This window comes from Corythoichthys intestinalis, chromosome 6 (genome assembly GCF_030265065.1).
Source record: "Corythoichthys intestinalis isolate RoL2023-P3 chromosome 6, ASM3026506v1, whole genome shotgun sequence".
Taxonomy (NCBI): Eukaryota; Metazoa; Chordata; class Actinopteri; order Syngnathiformes; family Syngnathidae; genus Corythoichthys; species Corythoichthys intestinalis.
Window position 1 is genome coordinate 7,601,027 of NC_080400.1, and position 18,860 is coordinate 7,619,886.

The 18,860-nt window shown below is 39.8% G+C and overlaps 2 protein-coding genes across 3 annotated transcripts in view; one reads left to right on the forward strand and one right to left on the reverse strand.

Annotated features, from left to right (window-relative positions):
• LOC130917471 (uncharacterized) lies at nucleotides 1-18,019 on the reverse strand. The gene is made up of 9 exons (XM_057838915.1): nucleotides 17,922-18,019; nucleotides 14,495-14,600; nucleotides 13,912-14,021; nucleotides 9,617-9,853; nucleotides 9,369-9,543; nucleotides 8,205-9,291; nucleotides 4,368-4,489; nucleotides 1,776-1,848; nucleotides 1-1,705 (listed from the first exon to the last, which is right to left on the reverse strand). Exons 3-9 carry the CDS (start codon nucleotides 14,010-14,012, stop codon nucleotides 1,491-1,493), a joined length of 2,010 nt encoding a protein of 669 aa, XP_057694898.1. The 5' UTR covers nucleotides 14,013-14,021; nucleotides 14,495-14,600; nucleotides 17,922-18,019; the 3' UTR covers nucleotides 1-1,490.
• The window catches only part of LOC130917470 (short transient receptor potential channel 6-like), an 18,509-nt gene continuing 16,765 nt past the window's right edge, over nucleotides 17,117-18,860 (forward strand). For both annotated transcript variants that reach the window (XM_057838913.1, XM_057838914.1), the window contains exon 1: nucleotides 17,117-17,311. The gene's annotated coding sequence lies outside the window, so the exon portion shown is untranslated. The remainder of the gene's footprint in view (nucleotides 17,312-18,860) is intronic.

Genomic DNA, 18,860 nt, shown 5'->3' on the forward strand with positions numbered 1-18,860 from the left:
TAGAAAACTATTTGGTGAGTACCACTAAATTGTATGTGGTGCGCATTAGAAACTATCCGATGCGCACCAGAAAACTATTGGTGCACACCACAAAGTTCCCTTTTATAGGCCACAAACTGCAGGCGTGCAACTGACACCAGCAGTTTTGTTGTGCTAAAAATGATTAATACAGGATTTAGTTGAGCTTTACTTCAATCTTGGACTCAACTATAAAGATACTACAGCATTACTTGCACATTGTGACCATTACACCAGATTGTTTCTGGTCCGCACCACATACTATCTAGTGCAAACCAGATGGTTTAAATTTGTTTTATTACTGTCGATGTCCCTTTCAGGGCTCCATAGCAATGAATGAGTTTAAAACAGCATTTTATGTCTTCACTGTCAATTCTAGCCAGTGAATTTGTTAAAACGTTTAAGCCACTATTGCATTTGGAAGGTGTTGCTGTGTTCCCTTTGGATAGGTTTATACCGCAGGTCTTAATGCACAATTCCGATTTTTTTGTCATATCTGTTCTTTTGACTCGCCTCTTCCCTAAAAGCCGCATTCAAGCTAGGTGCTAACGCATTAGCACCTAGCTGTTTGATGACGTAATTGCTGCATGAATTCAGATTAGGGGGACTTGACAGTTCAGACGCAGCCATGTTCTGGAGAAATGTGGCCCAGATCGGATTTTAACCACATTCAAAAGTGACCTAGATCGGATTTGAAATGGTCCACTTTTATGCGACCTGTTCCATTCAGACTGTCAAGTTAATGCCTGACTCGAGTCGTAAAAACACACAAAAAAATCGATTTGTGCGTTTAGACCTGCAGTATGAACCAAGCCTTAGTTTGAGTGTTTTAAGTGCTAATATGTCATTATAAAAACAACTAAATTTAAGAACAACTCTGGCTCGTCTGTCACTATCATTGGCAGCCAATGAGTTAAGTGGGAGTCCTGAAACTAGATGTTGTCATATATTTAGAAAATTCAGTGACTATAGCATGTGAAAGCAAGATTGTCAGAGGTAGCTAGTGTCAAAGGCCACAATGCCATACAGTATAAACTGGATTTAAACAGGTAGGTTAAAGTAAAAATTCAATTATTGGTTGGTTGCTTGGCTCATTTCTTTGAATTCATTTCTGTACAGTATTTATATTGACAAATTGGTTGCCATTGAATGCGCTAGACATCAAAAATTGAATGTCTAGCTACATCAATGACAGCTAATGGGTTAAAGGACAGTAAAAAGTGCCCATCTAGGACCACTTGCAGTGTAAATCCATGCAAAAAAAACTTCCACTGAGTGATAGCTCAAGTGTCTACAACTAGTGATAAATTCAGATGTGTAATTCTTCTTATGATTGCGCTCCTGGCTCTTCATTTTCTTCCATAAGGCACTCTTGGTTTCATGGTAGCGGAAGCAGTTTCACCTGGAAGCAAAGTGCTATGTATAGCAGTCCATCTTGCTCGGACGATCAATGCCTTCAGTCCAGGCACTTGTCAATGCAAACCACCTTTGCGGTGCAGCTGGCAGTTAAGTCGGTCCAAAGACTGAAAGATTTTCTGCTCCTCAATGGAGATGGATGTGGGCGCCGGGGGTCGGCGCTGGTACTGGTGCGGCTGAGACGACGACCTGTGCGGTTTGACAAGCCGGTCGTCCAGTGGACTGTGAGCGTACGTGTCGGGCAGGCGGCGTTGGCCGGCAGATTTGACAGCTGTGACAGATTATAATCATTGTGTAAGTCACTTTTCAGTTTGGACTTGACTATTTTTCTTCATACGAACCTTTGTTTGGGTTATTGGTGCAAAACCCTTTGGGGGATGTGCCTACTGGATTACCTGGCTTGACACTTGCAATCTGGAATGTGAATATTCATGTCAAACCGCAGAGTTCATTTTCAATTGGCAGCCATATACACAGGGGTGAAAGTGGCTAGAATTTCTTGCCGGAACTCCCCGACGTGAAGGTCGCCGCGGAGCCAGATATTTTATTCATCTATTTATTTATTTATTTTATTTTATTTATTTTTGGGGGGAGGGGAGTGGGGGGGGGGGGGGTCAAACCTCTTAAACTACTAAAATGCAAAGAAAACTTTGAGCACAGTTATTTCTATAACAAATACAAAAGCGGATTTTCATTCAAAATAGTTTTTCAATGATTTGCAAAATAAAAGTTAACAAAAACAGCAATAACCCCAACCTCCATCTCCTAATTTTTATTTTCCCTCATTTCCTCACATACTAAATGCCAAATCTCAGTTTTAACTACTTAAGAAAATAGGATGTATATTAAATATATTATTATTATTATTTTTTATAACAAAGATATAAGTAACATACAGTTGTGGTCAAAAGTTTACATACACTTGTGAAGAACATAATGTCATGGCTCTCTTGAGTTTCCAGTTATTTCTACAACTGATTTTTCTCCGATAGAGTGATTGGAACAGATACTTCTTTGTCACAAAAAACATTCATGAAGTTTGGTTCTTTTATGACTTTATTATGGGTTAACAGAAAAAGTGATCAAATCTGCTTGATCAAAAATATACATACATGGATCTGAAAAAGCGAATCATTGACTTGAACAAGTCAGGAACCTCACTTGGAGCCATTTCAAAGCAGCTGCAGGTCCCAAGAGCAACAGTGCAAACAATTGTTTGTAAGTATAAAGTGCATGGCACTGTTTTGTCACTGCCACGATCAGGAAGAAAACACAAGCTATCATCTGCTGCTGAGAGAAAATTGGTCAGGAGGGTGAAGATTCAACCGAGAATCACCAAAAAGCAGATCTGCCAAGAATTAGAAGCTGCTGGAACACAGGTGTCAGTGTCCACAGTCAAGCATGTTTTGCATCTCCGTGGACTGAGAGGCTGCCGTGCAAGAAGGAAGCCCTTGCTCCAAAAGCGGCACCTTAAGGCTCGACTGAAGTTTGCTGCTGATCACATGGACAAAGATTAGACCTTCTGGAGGAAAGTTCTGTGGTCAGACGAAACAAAAATCGAGCTGTTTGGCCACAATGCCCAGCAATATGTTTGGAGGAGAAAAGGTGAGGCCTTTAACCCCAAGTACACCATCCCTACCGTCAAGCACGGTGGTGGTAGTATTATGTTGTGGGGCTGTTTTGCTAACAATGGAACTGGTGCTTTACAGAGAGTAAATGGGATAATGAAGAAGGAGGATTACCTTCAAATTCTTCAAGATGACCTAAAGTCATCAGCCTGAAGATTGGGTCTTGGGCGCAGTTGGGTGTTCCAACAGGACAATGACCCCAAACACACATCAAAAGTGGTAATGGAATGGCTAAATCAGGCTAGATTTAAGGTTTTAAGGTAATGGCTTTCCCAAAGTCCTGACTTAAACCCCATTGAGAACTTGTGGACAATACTGAAGAAACAAGTCCATGTCAGAAAGCCGTCAAATTTAACTGAACTGCACCAATTCTGTCAAGAGGAGTGGTCAAAGATTCAACCAGAAGCTTGTCAGAAGCTTGTGGATGGCTACCAAAAGCGCCTAATTGAAGTGAAAATGGCCAAGGGACATGTTACCAAATATTAGCGCTGCTGTATGTATATTTTTGACCCAGCAGATTTGATCACTTTTTTCTGTTCACCCATAATAAAGTCATAAAAGAACCAAACTTCATGAATGTTATCTGTGACAAAGAAGTATCTGTCCAATGACTCTATCAGAGAAAAATCAGAGTTGTAGCAATAACTGGAAACTCAAGAGAGCCATGACATTATGTTCTTCACAAGTGTATGTAAACTTTTGACCACAACTGTACATTCAGAAAAATAAGTACAAATGACTTACAATAGAGAATGTAATGGAATGTATTTTCAAGATCGCGTAAACATTGACTTTTTTAAATCATAAGGAAATGAATAAGTAGCCTAACATAAATGAACAAATATAAGTCCAAAGTGCACATTGACAGCTAAGATGTTCTGAAGCTCCCCATCAGAGCAAATAAAACTAAATATGATAAATAAGCCTCCTCAACTCTTTCGTTGCTCTTAAAGATATGATCCATTTTATGTTGCATTGTCTTTTTTTGTCGCATTTATTGTTGTTAGATTGTTTCTTCTTGGAGATGAAATGCATGTGTGGCAGCTTAGCATTAAATTTTTTTTTTTTTTTTTTTTTTTAATTACAAAGCGTTTTGACAGTTGCCGTCATATTTTCTGAATCAAAGCACTGTGTACCGGAACAGCATTACGGCCCTGAATCTTATACCGGAACTGCGTTCTGGCCCTGAATCTTATACCGGAACTGTGTTCCTGACCGTTCTGGCCCACTTTCAACCCTGCATATACATAATACAAAAAAATGAAACGATGAAACCACCAAACAAAACTGCAAGTTTGTACTTACCTTCAATACTTCAGGTTTTTTTTTATTGATAGGACAAGAAGGTCGTCGGTTCTGATCTGCACCAGTTTTGTTCCCAGAGCGCCCGCTTACCAAAGACTGAGAGCGGGGAGTGCCGGCTTTGACTGAGAGAAGGCAAAGGGAAAATTTAACATTGAAAACATAAGCGCAAATGGCATTTGTTGACTTTGTGACACGATTTAAAAACAGACTAAATAAGACTTGATTGACACTTTCAAGATTTGGATTAATTGAACAGTAGTTTACAGTACACAGCATTGTAAGTGTTAGTTCCAAATGTTTTGATTACTAATGACACCAGAGGGTCCAAACATGAACTCATTCAGTACTAGGCATGTGCCGGTTAATGGTTTCAAGGTTCATAGGCGGAGTTTGACTTGGGGCAAGAGAGGCACAACATGTTGATGACCCCGAAACGCAGTGTCAGCAATAAAATTAACTTAAAGAATATTTATAATAATAAGTTGACAATTAGCGTTTTTTTTTTTTTTTTTTTCCCCCATCATTCTTGAGGGGAATTCTAAATCATGCTGCTTGGGCAATACTTTTCACCAAGATTGTCATCCATGGAATATGGTACGCCCGTCGGTGTCGTGCCAATGTAGTTACCACCGTCATAAATTGTATCCCCTGAGCGGAGCCATATGTAGGTAGATTTGTGTCTGTATTATTCAATCCAAAAAAGTTGCTTCAATCAAAATGTATATTGTCAACCCCCCCAAAAATTGCTCAATAAAAAAAAAAAGTGTTTGAATGTAAAAATAAATTTGCAACTCAAAAAACTCCTAAAAAATGCACGTGAAAGCTATTTTTCTTTTTTTGACTGGGACATTTTTGTCTTTATTATTCAATCAAATAATAAGTTGCTTAAAAAAATATATGTTTAAAAACAATAATCCCTTCAATCAAAAAAAAAAAAAAAAAAAAAAGAAAAATTTCAATCATAGAAAACGTTTTTTAATGCGAAAAAATATTTGAGATTGAAAAATTTACATTTGAACACTTATTTTTTCATTGAAAAAGTTTTCTTTGATTGAAGCAATCCTTTTAGTGTTTGGGCCATATTAAGGGTAGGACATTTGTGTCTCAATCATTCAATCCCTCAAAAAGCTATGTCTATTATTTAAAATATTTTTTAATTAAAGAAAAAAATCATTAGAAAAGTAAAATTGCTCTCCCCTAATATTTATTTTTAATTTTTTAAAATGACAATTATATGCAAAGCAAATGACCGTCTAAGGTGCTAGTCACATGATCTGTTCGGAAAATACTTTTGACCCATTATAAAAATATATTTTTTTGTTCATTTCATTAATTTTTGTTGCACTTTTATTGCTTTACAATTTTTATATATCTATAGGAAAGTCAATTATATGCAGTGACACTTTTCGGCCATCAGGGGGGACCCGGGTCCCCCCCCCCCCCCCCCCACCCCCCTTAAAATCCACTTGGTTTACTGTGGTATGAAAATGTCGTAGTTTCAAAACCACAAAAATTTGCCGTCATAACATAATACAGTATTAGCTATTTTTTTATGTCCCAAAAATGAAGCCAGAAAGGACTTGGAGAGGAAGCGCTCATCCCTCCCCCTTCGGTTGTTGCTGTGTCTGTCAGTGACGAAATTGTCTTCGCTGTAGACTAGAGTTGGCACAATTGCTAAAAGTGGCAAAACTTCATGTGAGCTACCGAAAAGAAACACAGAGCCGCGGCTTAGAGGAGAAAGGATAGCCGACGTGCAAGACATGCTTGCGGAGGTAGCAACGTGCAAGGGGGGGGCAACACCTCAAACATGATTTCACATTTACGTGACCACCATCCGTCATTTTACATAAAATTTGACGTAAGTAAACGCTGTCATGAACGTTCCCAACAGCTGCGAGAGTTTAACGTGTTTAGTGTGTCTTGCGATGGTAAAACAAATACCGTATTTTCCGGACTATAAGTCACAGTTTTTTTCATAGTTTGGCTGGGGGTGCGACTTATACTCAGGAGGGACTTATGTGTAAAATTATTAACACATTATGATATCATTTCACATGTTATTTTGGTGTTTTGAAGTGACACTGATGGTTTGGTAAATTTGTTAGCATGTTCTTTATGCTATAGTTATCTGAATAACTTAATAGCTATGGTCACGTTCGCGTTCTGCCTTTGGCAATGTGTGTTTGATTGTATTATTGACTTTTTTATATTGAAATGCATGCTTTTAGTTCGTGGCGCTTTCACACCCATGTGGGGGCGCACTCGCACTTGTTTACGGGAATTAAGAGCGCTCACACGTCAGAAGACGACGGACAGCTATGCAGCGTCTCTGAGTGAGTGGGCGCGCGCGCGAGAGAGAGAGACACGGCTGCGAACCTACCTTCATTGTTTATGCTTGTAAAATATCTCTACAGAGGCAACACCTGTGTGTATCATCTTTCCTGTTGTTGTTGTTCTGTGTTTTCCACCCGCGATCAGACACTTAAGAGCCAGTTGTGTGGTTGTTTGAACGATGTGCTAATGCTAGCGAACGCATGCTAACCGTTTGTGTCACTGCTGTAATAGCACCTAACTATCATTTATTTACGTTGATGCGAACCCGTTTGGTGTCAAGGACGAAATTGATTCAGCAAATTATACGGACATCCAGCATCGTCATTTGGGAGTTTAGCTCGCTGTATAGCCAGGACCGAGCCGTAGCGTCCTAGTGAGGACAGTATATTCGCATTTTGTTGTTCATGCATCATGTAAAATCATACTGTTCACTTATTCAGCATTTTGTTCTCTATTGTATTTTTATATTAAATTGCCTTACAAGATGACATATCAGTTCTATGTGTTGGATTTTGTCAAGTAAAATTCCCCCAAAAATGTGACTTACAGTATACTACGGTGCAACTTAAATATGTTTTTTTCCTCTTCATTGGGCATTTCATGGCTGTTGCGACTTATACTCAGGTGCGACTTATAGTCCGAAAAATACGGTACTATAAAGTAAGCTTGTTAAAAAGGCAGATAATGTGGCATGCCACATTATTAGTTAATTAATGGTTAGCATGCCAAGACGGCTAGATTCCTCTCACCTCACCGCTCCAAACTTAACCCACATTCCTGCATCATAATTTGGACTGAGAGAGAAATATACTGGACTGTCTCAGAAAATTAGAATACACAATATTCTAATTTTCTGAGACAGTCCTGTATATTGTTCTATGTAAAGGACGTCAGCCAAGGTCGGCCCCCCACATTTTTACCACGCCAAATCTGGTCCCCTTTGCAAAAAGTTTGGACACCCCTGCTTTAAATGGTGGATTAATGTACAGGACTGTCTCAGAAAATTAGAATATTGTGTATTCTAATTTTCTGAGACAGTCCAGTATAGATATTGAGCAAGTCTTTCAAAATGTTGGGATGGAGCTTTAAAGCCATATAATATGGCGGAAAACACTAAGGTGACTTGAAGTTCTGCTCTGAGACCCCCAATTTGACCAAATTTCAAAACTGTCCGATATGCATGTGTGATACATCATTGGAAAGCTTAAAATCTCAATTTTCTGGGGGAAGAAACACATTCTGTCTCTCATGGTTGAGGTTTACCCATGTTGACAATTACAGGCCTAATATTTTTAAGTGGGAGAACTTGCAAAATTAGTCGTTGACTAAATACTTGTTTGCCCCACTGTATATGCTAGTAGACAACTCAGAAAAGGTTTCGACTTTTAGAAAATCTTTTCCAAGTGCTTGCTATCAATTGATATGATGATACGCCATACATATGGGCATGTCATATTAATGCACAAATGGGTTAATCCGACTTTTATCAGGTGGCAAGTCTACCTATTGAAGCATCAACACGTTGTCCACCAATCCCGATGAAGGCGTTGCTGACGTCCCGGCACAGCTGATATATCTCGTCGTCTGTGGGGGTGCGGTTTAAAACCTTTTCCAATTGCGAACACCCTCTTGCTCTGCCACCGTCCCCCGGTGTCGGCGGATTGCTGAAAGCGGGCGAGCCTTTCCAGCTGCTCTCAGGTGTGGGTCGCCCTAATGACGGAATAGAGCGTGCGTGTGTGACGCCACTGTCGCCCGTTATAAGCCGTGAAGTGTCCTTGTGTGGAGCGTCGTCGGTAAGTGGAGGGGCAAGCTGATGGCCTACACGAGCCTGGTCCCCGACATAAGAGCTTCTCACGTGGCTCCCCTGTTTCTGCACCTCCCCCCGGACTCTGGCCACCGGGATCGGCGATTGGGAAACAACACCCATGGAAACCAGACCTGCCCCGACTCTGGCCAAGTAATCCCCTCGTAGATCTTGGGATACCGGAGCACTAATATCCGCCAAGGACTGTGAACGTATGTCCCTGCCTTCCCCCGCCTCCTCATCGAACCAGCGTAGCTTCTTAGAAGCGTTCTTGAAGTCGGCAGATTTGGTTCTGGCTTTGGCTAATTCAATGCTGTCGCACACAAGAAACTGAACAGGTTTGACGGCATTGTTAAGAAATTGTGGGGATTCCGACGGCGTTTCACCAGGCAGAGTTTTAAGGATGCCTTTCATGAATTGGACCTTGCAGGGTGCTGGCGATGAGGACTTTGACTCGCCGGATTCTAGATGGTGGGGGATCTTTGGACTCTCCGTGTTGACGTGCTTACACGTGCTGATGTCCGCTGACAACTTGTTGAGGTTGTTCATGGTGGCGCAGGTTTCCTTCTGGGTGGGCAGGTTGTAGTTGAGGTCCGCGGGTAATCTGTGGAGGTGCGGCTTCACTGCGACAAAGGTCGGCATAGGCACCGACGGCAGAGGACCAACGTCGTTGGGGCATTTTAAGTCTTGGAGGGGCTTTTCCGAGTAGTGCAAGACAGCGGTTTTAGTGGGTTCCTCGTTCTCCAGACTGTCCTGACTGGACAGGCTGTCGGACACATTATCGTCCTGAAACATAAAGCGAAAAGGCGGAATTATTTTACTCTCTGAAAGACATTTGTCTAATCCCGGTGACCAGAACGAACCTGCCCACTGTGATCCGGTGGCTTCTCTTGACTTTTCGTAAGCTCTTGCCACCTCTTGACAACAGGGCTGTTCTCTCGTCGTCCCATAAATGATTGCAACCCAACCGGTGTGTGGCGAGCAGGTGATTCTGACAATGTAACAGGGAGTTTGGAAGGCAGATTGCCGCTCGTTGTACTGAAGACAAAGAAAATAGTTGGCTCCAAGGTAAAACTGTAACATGAGCGTAGGTGTTCCTAGTTGGTGTTACCTGTTAATGGTAGATGCTATCTTTGGGCCTCGGATTTGACTGAGAGCATCTTCCAAATTTGGATTGTCTCTTACTAAGGTTAGCCGCTCGGGGAGGGCAGGCCTCTGAGAAGGGTGAACGTAAGCCCTCTGGAAGTGTTCAGTGACATCTTGGATCTTCTTGTGGCGCTGTTGGAGCACTTCTTCGCGTCGGCGTTGCTCCTGAATAACCCAGAGTCTCTGTTTCTCTCTCAGATCCCTGCAATCGACAAAGGTCAGAAACCGCATTAAGGGGTGATCACTTTTAACTCGTTGGTTCCCAATGACGGCGCTCATCATCCAATCCACTTTGACTGGGAGAGGGGACTGCACACCCCTCCAAATCAAAATTGATTGGACATCTAGCATCGTCAATGGCGTTGAAAGATGAGCATTCAGATAGACAGAAAGATAGACAGATACAGTGTATCACAAAGTGTATACACCCCTCGCATTTCTGCAAATATTTAAGTATATCTTTCCATGGGACAACACTGACAAAATGACACTTTGACACAATGAAAAGTAGTCTGTGTGCAGCTTATATAATAGTTTATTTGTTTTCCCCTCAAAATAACTCAAAATATAGTCATTAATATCCAAACCCCTGGCAACAAAAGTGAGTACACCCCTGTGAAAAAATGCACACCCGTGAATATCTAAATGGAGTATTGCTTGTCATTTTCCCTCCAAAATGTCATGTGACTCGTTACAGGAGAGCTGTCAGCATTGCTGCAGAGATTGAAGGTGTGGGGGGTCAGCCTGTTAGTGCTCAGACCATATGCCGCACTATACATCTAATTAGTGTGCATGGCTGTCACCCCAGGAGGAAGCCTCTTCTGAAGACGGTACACAAGAAAGCCTGCAAACAGTTTGCTGAAGACATGTCAACAAAGCACATGGATTACTGTAACCATGTCCTATGGTCTGATGCGACGGACGGGCTTTCTTGTGTACCGTCTTTAGAAGAGGCTATCCCCTGGGGTGACAGCCATGCACACCAATTTGATGTAGAGTGCGGCGTATGGAGGAAGTCTGCTTGATGTCACGATGACGTCACCTCGCTTAGCAACGTGTCGCCATTTTGTGAAGGGGCCTGCACAGCTAAACAGCCATAGACAAACGTCTGACATTCATATATTTCAGCTGTGTTTTGCGTCTTTTTTTCATAAAAATGTCTTAAACATGACTTTCTCTTATCACGAGTCACTGCCGACAGACGCGAGGAAGCGATACAACTTAAAATTAGCGTTTATTGGCTTGCAAATCTGCCCATACAAAGTCACAGCTGATAGCTGGATAAACAAAGGAATGGCCTGCAGTGGAGTTCGGAAACATCTACAACTACCTCATAAAGTCACCCAGTAAGTTGACCTTTATCAATTACGTGAAATACGTACTTTGTGGAACTAAGAAAACTGGTAGTATATACGGAGTTATTATTTCTGCCGTAACCGGTAATTCGCCTCCTAGCGTTATTTAGCCGTGAACACGTCACGGCAAAATAACCAATTCCCGCCAGGCCAATAATATACCGATTGACCGATCAGAGCAGTTCACAGCAAAAGAAAAATAACGCTTTGCAAGTTGTCGGTTCCGGTAATAATAACCACTGCCTAGTTTATTGAATCCTAGCAGCTAATTGGGGGGCAAAAAAATGATCAATTAAGGTTTACTCACCAGTGATAAAATGTCGGCTGCAAACGTAAATGTGCTTGGATTTAGGTTCCCACAGGCGAGAATAGTCCACGGAACCGTCTTCTTTTACTGTTCCTCAATTAATTGCTTTCAGCAATTTGTTTCTCATTTTCTTCTCACAAGGAAGAATGAAGAACTTCAAATGCGGCTCCGAACTCTTCCTTGTGTGAAAACCCGCAACACAGCAACTTTTAGTCATTCCGACGGAAAAAAGACCGCAAATAAGACAAAAGTTCAACGCGTTTGTCCTACAATGCACGACAGAGCAACTGCTTGTGACTTGTCTTTTGCCCCGTTTTCAATATGGCAACGCTTTGTTGTGGCTGGTGACGTCATTAATGCTAAGAGGCTGACCCCCCATCTCTTCAATCTCTGTAGCAATGCTGACAGCACTCCTATAAAGAGTCACATGACATTTTGGAAGGAAAATGACAAGCAGTACTCAATTTGGACATTTAGGGATGTGCATTTTTTCATAGGGGTGTGCTCACTTTGGTTGTAAGGGGTTTAGATATTAATGGCTATATTTTTATTTATTTTGAGGGGGAAATAAATCAAATCTATTATATAAGCTGCACACAGACTACTTTTCATTATGTCAAAGTTGCATTTTGTCAGTGTTATCCAATGAAAAGATATACTTAAATATCTGCAGAAATGCGAGGGGTGTACTCACTTTTGTGATACACTGTAAATACTTTATTGATCACTACAGGGTTTCCCAAGGTTCCAGTACTTTAATCATATTGTGTTAATTTTAGTCGATCCTTCCAGTTTAAAGCAACACTCGGTAACTTTTCAGTTTTGGTCAATTTTAACGGCGCAGGTGGACAAAAGCGGTAGTGTTTTGTCTTAAGGAAGACTGCCTTTACCAAGAGGACCAGCGCACAGTGTCGTAAAATCCTGATCTCCCGAACGCCTGCAGGTGGATTGAACAACATGTCTGTTCCCAGTGGCTGTGTGAAGGATGAATAGTGATGAGGTAATGAATCGAGTTGTGGCTAAATAATATCATATGGGGATGTTGAAAAAAAAAAGACGTTTGATTTTGTACCTTATGCCCCCACCAGCCCTCTGCCCTCAAACGAACTCGTCAGCGAGTCAGTCACTGACGAGTTCGGGTGTTGGGGGTGGAGGGGTCACACCAACGAGTGAAAGCCGGGCCAATATTTACTCTTAACTCTCCTTTTATCCTGGTAGCCTCCCTTTTTATTTTGGTTTAATCTCTTTTGTTGCTCTGCCATCTTTGCAGAAAGGGGGAAGTGACGTATGCCGTAATCCAGTCAGCACATTTGTAGTTTTTTGTGTGGGAGGGTTCCTGCCACCCTCCTCAAAGTTAATTTGTGCCGGTGAAAGCGATACATACCCTCTGAGGCCATAACAGGTGTCATTCAACAAGTTGTCTGTCAATATATCATCAGAAAACGTTATGGAAATATTTTATAAAGGTTGAAAGGTTACCTAGTGTTTCTTCAAATTGATTGGATGTCTACCATTGTCAATGTCATGCAATGAAATAATACTGTACTATGATACAGTGGGGCAAATAAGTATTTAGTCAACCACCAATTGTGCAAGTTCTCCTACTTGAAAACATTAGAGGCCTGTAATTGTCAACATGGGTAAACCTCAACCATGAGAGACAGAATGTGGAAAAAAAACAAACAGAAAATCACATTGTTTGATTTTCAAAGAATTTATTTCCAAATTAGAGTGGAGTGAAAATCTCCTTCCATCAGCAAGGGCATTGAAGATGAGACGTGGCTGGGTCTTTCAGCATGACAATGATCCCAAACACACAGCCAGGGCAACAAAGGAGTGGCTTCGTAAGAAGCATTTCAAGGTCCTGGAGTGGCCTAGCCAGTCTCCAGATCTCAACCCCATAGAACATCTGTGGAGGGAGTTGAAAGTCCGTGTTGCTCAACGACCGCCCCAAAACATCACTGCTCTAAAGGAGAGCTGCATGGAGGAATGGGCCAAAATACCAGCAACAGTGTGTGAAAAGCTTGTGAAGACATATAGAAAACATTTGGCCTCCGTTATTGCCAACTAAGGGTACATAACAAAGTGTTGAGATGAACTTTTGGCATTGACCATACTTATTTCCACCATGATTTGCAAATAAATTCTTTAAAAATAAAACAATGTGATTTTCTGTTTTTTTTTTTTTTTCCACATTGTCTCCCATGGTTGAGGTTTACCCATGTTGACAATTACAGGGCGCTCTAATATTTTCAAGTGGGAGAACTTGCACAATTAGTGGTTGAGTAAATACTTATTTGCCCCACTGTATATATTTATATCTAAAAAAAAAACCTCAAAATATAAATAAATAAAAACAAAAATATATTAAAACAATTGCAAATACCTGTTTTTTAAATGCCCAAAAATATTCACTTGCCATATAAAAGGTTAAAGGTATTAACTTTTGAATGCCTGTCCGTATTGACAACTGCCTCTGATAAGGCTAATGATTCAATGCCATTGACAGCAATAGACGTCTAATCCCTTTGTATGTTTTATGCACACCGTTTTTGTTGTTGTTGTTTTTTTTAAAAAAGATGTTTTAGTCTGCCATACCTGCGTCTGCGATTGGTCTCCTGCACACATTTGCGAACTCGCTCTCTGTTCACCTTTTGCTCCTTAACGAGAGCTTCTCTCTCCTGCTGGAGGCTCGACATTACTCATCTCTGTGTGGGAACAACAAACACACGTATTTCAGCCATTTGGGAGCAGGAATAATCTCGCTGCCCTCGTGAACTCGACCGAACATCCTATCCGCCAGCTGCTCTACACGAGCTTTGTAATAGTTGACATGACGTCGTTTAATTTCTTTTAAAGAAAAAAAACATTCGGCTGAGGAAGTTTTCCCTGCGTACCGCATCCTTGTTGTAGAGCCGTGACGTTTATGATGTCAAAGTGATGTAGAATGTGGACCCGTAATTTTAAATAAAATAATAAAAATATATGTAAAACCCTGAGGTTTTTTTTTTTTTTTTTTACTAGTGGCAAGTTTAGCAAGCTAACCAGCACGTTCACGATGAAAAATATTCATAAAACTGCCCCAAAATTTGACACACTCATTGGCAAAACGTTAATAGTGTTTTAGTCAACCTCCTCTTTGACTAATTTAACAAATTTAGTTGAAAAGAAACACACTCACCTGTCGGTTTGTGTACGCTGTAGCCATAATTCAACAGGTCAGGACGCACTTCCTTGGCGACGGTTGCTGTGCAGGTACCACAAATGTCCAGCAGAAGGCGACAAAGCTAAAAAAAAAAAAATAAATAAAAAAAAAAGGGGGAAAATATGTGTGCTTCATTTCCACGGCAAATTTATTTATATAGCACAATTCAACACAAGGCAATTCAAAGTGCTTTACATCACATGAAGATCATAAAAATCAAATTTAAATCAATACAACGTAAAAACCAGGACAATCAAAATAGGAAATAAAATTATACATAAAAATCGCATTTAATCATAAATAAAAATAAAAATAAATAAATAAAAATAAAACAAAAACTACTAAATAATAATTGAAATCAGCAATGGAGATAAGCACAAGAGGAATAGAAAGCAAGTAGATTGAGATATATAGACAGTTATCGATATGCAGTGCTAAACAAAAGCGTTTTTAGCCCTGATTTAAAGGAGTTAACAGTTTCAGCATACTTCAGACGTTCAGGTAACTTGTTCCAGAGGTGAGGAGCATAATAACTAAATGCTGCCTCACCCTGCTTGGTTCTTGTTCTTGGAACATGCAGGAGACCGGTTCCAGACGACCTTAGGGGTCTAGATGTCTCATAGGAATCTAACAAATCAAGCATGTATTTTGGTCCAAGGCCATTAAGTGTTTTGTAGACAAGCAGTAGTATTTTATAGTCTATCCTTTGACTCACTGGAAGCCAGTGTAGCGATTTCAAAACCGGTGTAATGTGGTTTTATTTTTGTTTTATTTTTATTTATTTATTTTTATTCTATTTGTGATTAAATTCAATCTTTTGTCTTGGTTTTTACCTTGTATTGATTTAAATGTGATTTTTATGATCTTCATGTGATGTAAAGCACTTTGAATTGCCTTGTGTTGAATTGTGCTATATAAATAAATTTGCCTTGCCTTGCCTTGGCTTGCCTTACGGGAAGTGGGGTGAAGAGGTGTTGGGGAGGGAAAAAAGTGTTTTGGTAGATTTTTTGTGTGTGTGTTGAAAATAAATCAATAAATAAAATATTGAAACAATAGCGTATTTAACTTTGGGTATTTAATACAGGTATATATTTTTGAAAAATATTTTTTTTCTTTGACACCTAGCTTGCTACCAGGTCACGTTGGATAAGGAGCTATTGGAACGGAAAAATTAACAAGTTGACAGAGCCGGCGTTAACATTGAGCACAAATGAATTAACGAATTTTTCTTTTCAAAAACAGTGAAATTTTCTATTATTCAATTTGAGGTTGAAAATGAAGATTATGATCATTTATAATAGTGCGAGGAAACGTTAGCTGCAGATTTAGACTGGGGAGAACTTCAACAACTCATATTGTAGCGATATTATTGTTTGTTGTTGCTGTTGAGCTGCCGCAGTGCAGAGCGCTGTTGGATATATTTGTGTGCAGTTTATTTGAGTGTTGTGAAAAGTGGTTGTTAAACTGAGTCTTATTGGACATTTCAGTTTTCTAACGTGTTTTTGTGTCATTGCGCCGTCTAGCTGCGGGATTTTGCATTATAATACACGAGTGCTTTTATTTCCAATACAAAAACTCCAACACACACTAGGTAAAATAGAACGCTGTCTTTGAAGTAGCCTGGTAGTAGTGCGTAAACTATCCAGCATGCTTCAGTAGAAAAAGTGAGCATTACAAATTTGCACCGAAATGGCTGTTTTTGGATGGGAAAAACAATAAGATGCTCAGCACCCCCATGCTGTGAGTGACTTCCAGCGCCCCTGGAGAAGGTGGGCGTTATTTTAATTGAATGATTAAATAAGTCATATTTTAGCTGGTTTCTGTCACTTACTGTATATTTTATACATGCATGATGTTACAGTGTCTCAAAGCAATTTAAAATATGGAGTAATATAATAGCCTAACTTTTAATAAAAACTTGGTCCTACTATGGCACAGTTTTTTCATGTGGATTACCATGATGATACTTGCTGGTACATGGTGTAAAAATGATTTAGTATACAAAATAAGATTATATGAATATACACTTGCTGTTTTATACTCAACCCATGCCATTTTTTTTAACTATTGATATCTGTAGTTATTAACTTATTGGCTACCATTGATGGCGATAGATGTCAAAACTTCATGTCAAGGGACAACATTTGTTACAAAAATGTAATTGTACATAACTGTTTGAACTGATTTTTGGTTGCCTACATTTTTGGAAGGAAGTCGCAAGATTTTTTTGTTCCTAATTAGATGAGAATAGGGGTGGGATTCAATAAGTTTTCTTCTTCCCACTCCTTTTCAGGCATGTAGTTGATGTTGTTATGTTACTTAGTTTTGCTCCTCTTTTTGTTATATGTTTATATGAGCTGGATATACTTGCTGTCTTGACAAGGAAAATCATGGCCGGAAATAAACAAGTGAATGAATGAATGAAAATGTTTTTAATAAAGCACATTTTCTTTTAATAACTACTATAACACATATTATGTGAATACTATACACATAACTGTAACTGTGTAAGTATGGTACCTCCATAATTAAATCTCAACACCCTCTCATTTCAAAAGATTGCGCTCAGTGGGATGACACCGGCTGCACATAGCACATCCCAAGTGTGACCTCACACAAAAATGTGGTGTGGTTGGTGACCACAACCTCTTGGTCGGTTACACAGTCCCTGGCAGGCAAATGAGAATGACAGGATTCAGTTTCAAAAGAGCTACCGTAATTATTTCTAATTGAATTCAACTCCACTGTGAAGGGACTGATGGAGAATTGAAGGACAGATTTGACTTGATTGAGGTGAGTAAATAAATAGAGTAGGATCATTTTTTTGTTTTTTTGTTTTAGTATTACCACCAAGATGCGCCGGGTAATTAATTTCTGCTTGCTTTTGTATGAGTATAAAATGAGACAACGCAGTCTTAAATCTAGTGCATCTCTACTAAAGGAATCAGATTTGTATTAATAAAAGGTAAATATTTTCTCAAAATGTAAAAATGTCCTCAAAGTTTAATTGGGTTTTAATATTGGCAGAGTACAGCACTGTGAACAACCGCGATAATTGCTTTGATTAATACGTCTTTGACATTAACATTATCAATCAAAAGTCGGCATCTTTCTTGGCGTGCACACCTGTACCTAATTTTGTGATTTGTGAGTGCACATCCGCTATGTCAATTGGCCATGAGTTAATCCTTCCCAACAATGCTTACAATTAGATGAAAGGGGAAGTCTCGCTCGATCATCATAAACTGCAATTACAAGCTGCGCATTATTCAAATGCAATCACCGATTAGAAAAATTAGATTTACTCCAGGCTGTGATTCACTTTTACACATGGCCCCCACCGAACATTATGTGCTGATCTTGAGGGACTCTTGCATGCAAAGAAAGCAAATGTAGCTCGTACACTAAATGTATAAAAGGCTGTGTGACACGCGACGGGTGTCCTTGCAAGGTGCAACCTCCTTCGACACTGTTCGAGGGCGTCAGTCAGGAAGGCAGATGATCAGTCTGTGGGTGGTGTCCTTCGTGGGGAGACAGTAATAATCACTTATCGGAAGCTCTCTGCAGGACATATGGACAGTTGTTTAGATGAAAATGAATGAGACCATAGGACTATATACCCAGGGGTGAAAGTGGGCCAGAACGGTCAGGAAAGCAGTTCCGGTATAAGATTCAGGGCCAGAACGCAGTTTCGGTATAAGATTCAGGGTCGGAATGCTGTTCCGGTACACGGTGCTTTGATTCCGAAAATATGACAACTGTCAAAACACTATGTAAAAAAAAAAAAGGTTTTTAAAATACTAAGCTGCCACACATGCATTTCATCTCCAAGAAGAAAACAATCTACAAACATTAGATTTACATACACAAGTGTTATCATCAAGTATAATAAAGTGCTTGTGTAGTGTAATCCGTTTCCACTAATATTTATTATTTATTTTATTCCACGGACGGCATGGAGGTTTCTCCAGGAAGCCGCGCTGGATGAATGTGTGTATGTGTGGAGACTTTGGAGACATATAATATAAATGCCAGAAGTGATCATGAGTAGTTTGAAATTTCTACATGTCACTCCAAGAGTCACAGCTAAGGTAGATAAACAGAAGCATTTAATAAAGCCAAGCATTTTTCTACTACAGTACTTTATTCTTGTTCAAAAATGATTTGGTTGGCCAGTTATGTTTAAAACTGATCATAATTATGACATTTGAAGTGCATAAAACCCATTTATTTATATACATTTTTAAAATCACTTTGGTGGAAAAAGTGAGAAAAAAAACATGTCTTATATGTATCTCTTTCCAATACTAAATCTGAATAAATACATTGAGCACAAAAAACA

Coding starts and splice junctions, on each gene's coding strand:
- LOC130917471 (XM_057838915.1), bottom strand. CDS start 14,012: ATGTCGAGCCTCCAGCAGGAGAGAGAAGCTCTCGTTAAGGAGCAAAAG. Junction 9,292..9,368: donor CACCGGATCACAGTGGGCAG/GTTCGTTCTGGT, acceptor TTTATGTTTCAG/GACGATAATGTGTCCGACAG. Junction 1,849..4,367: donor AAAAACCTGAAGTATTGAAG/GTAAGTACAAAC, acceptor TTCACATTCCAG/ATTGCAAGTGTCAAGCCAGG.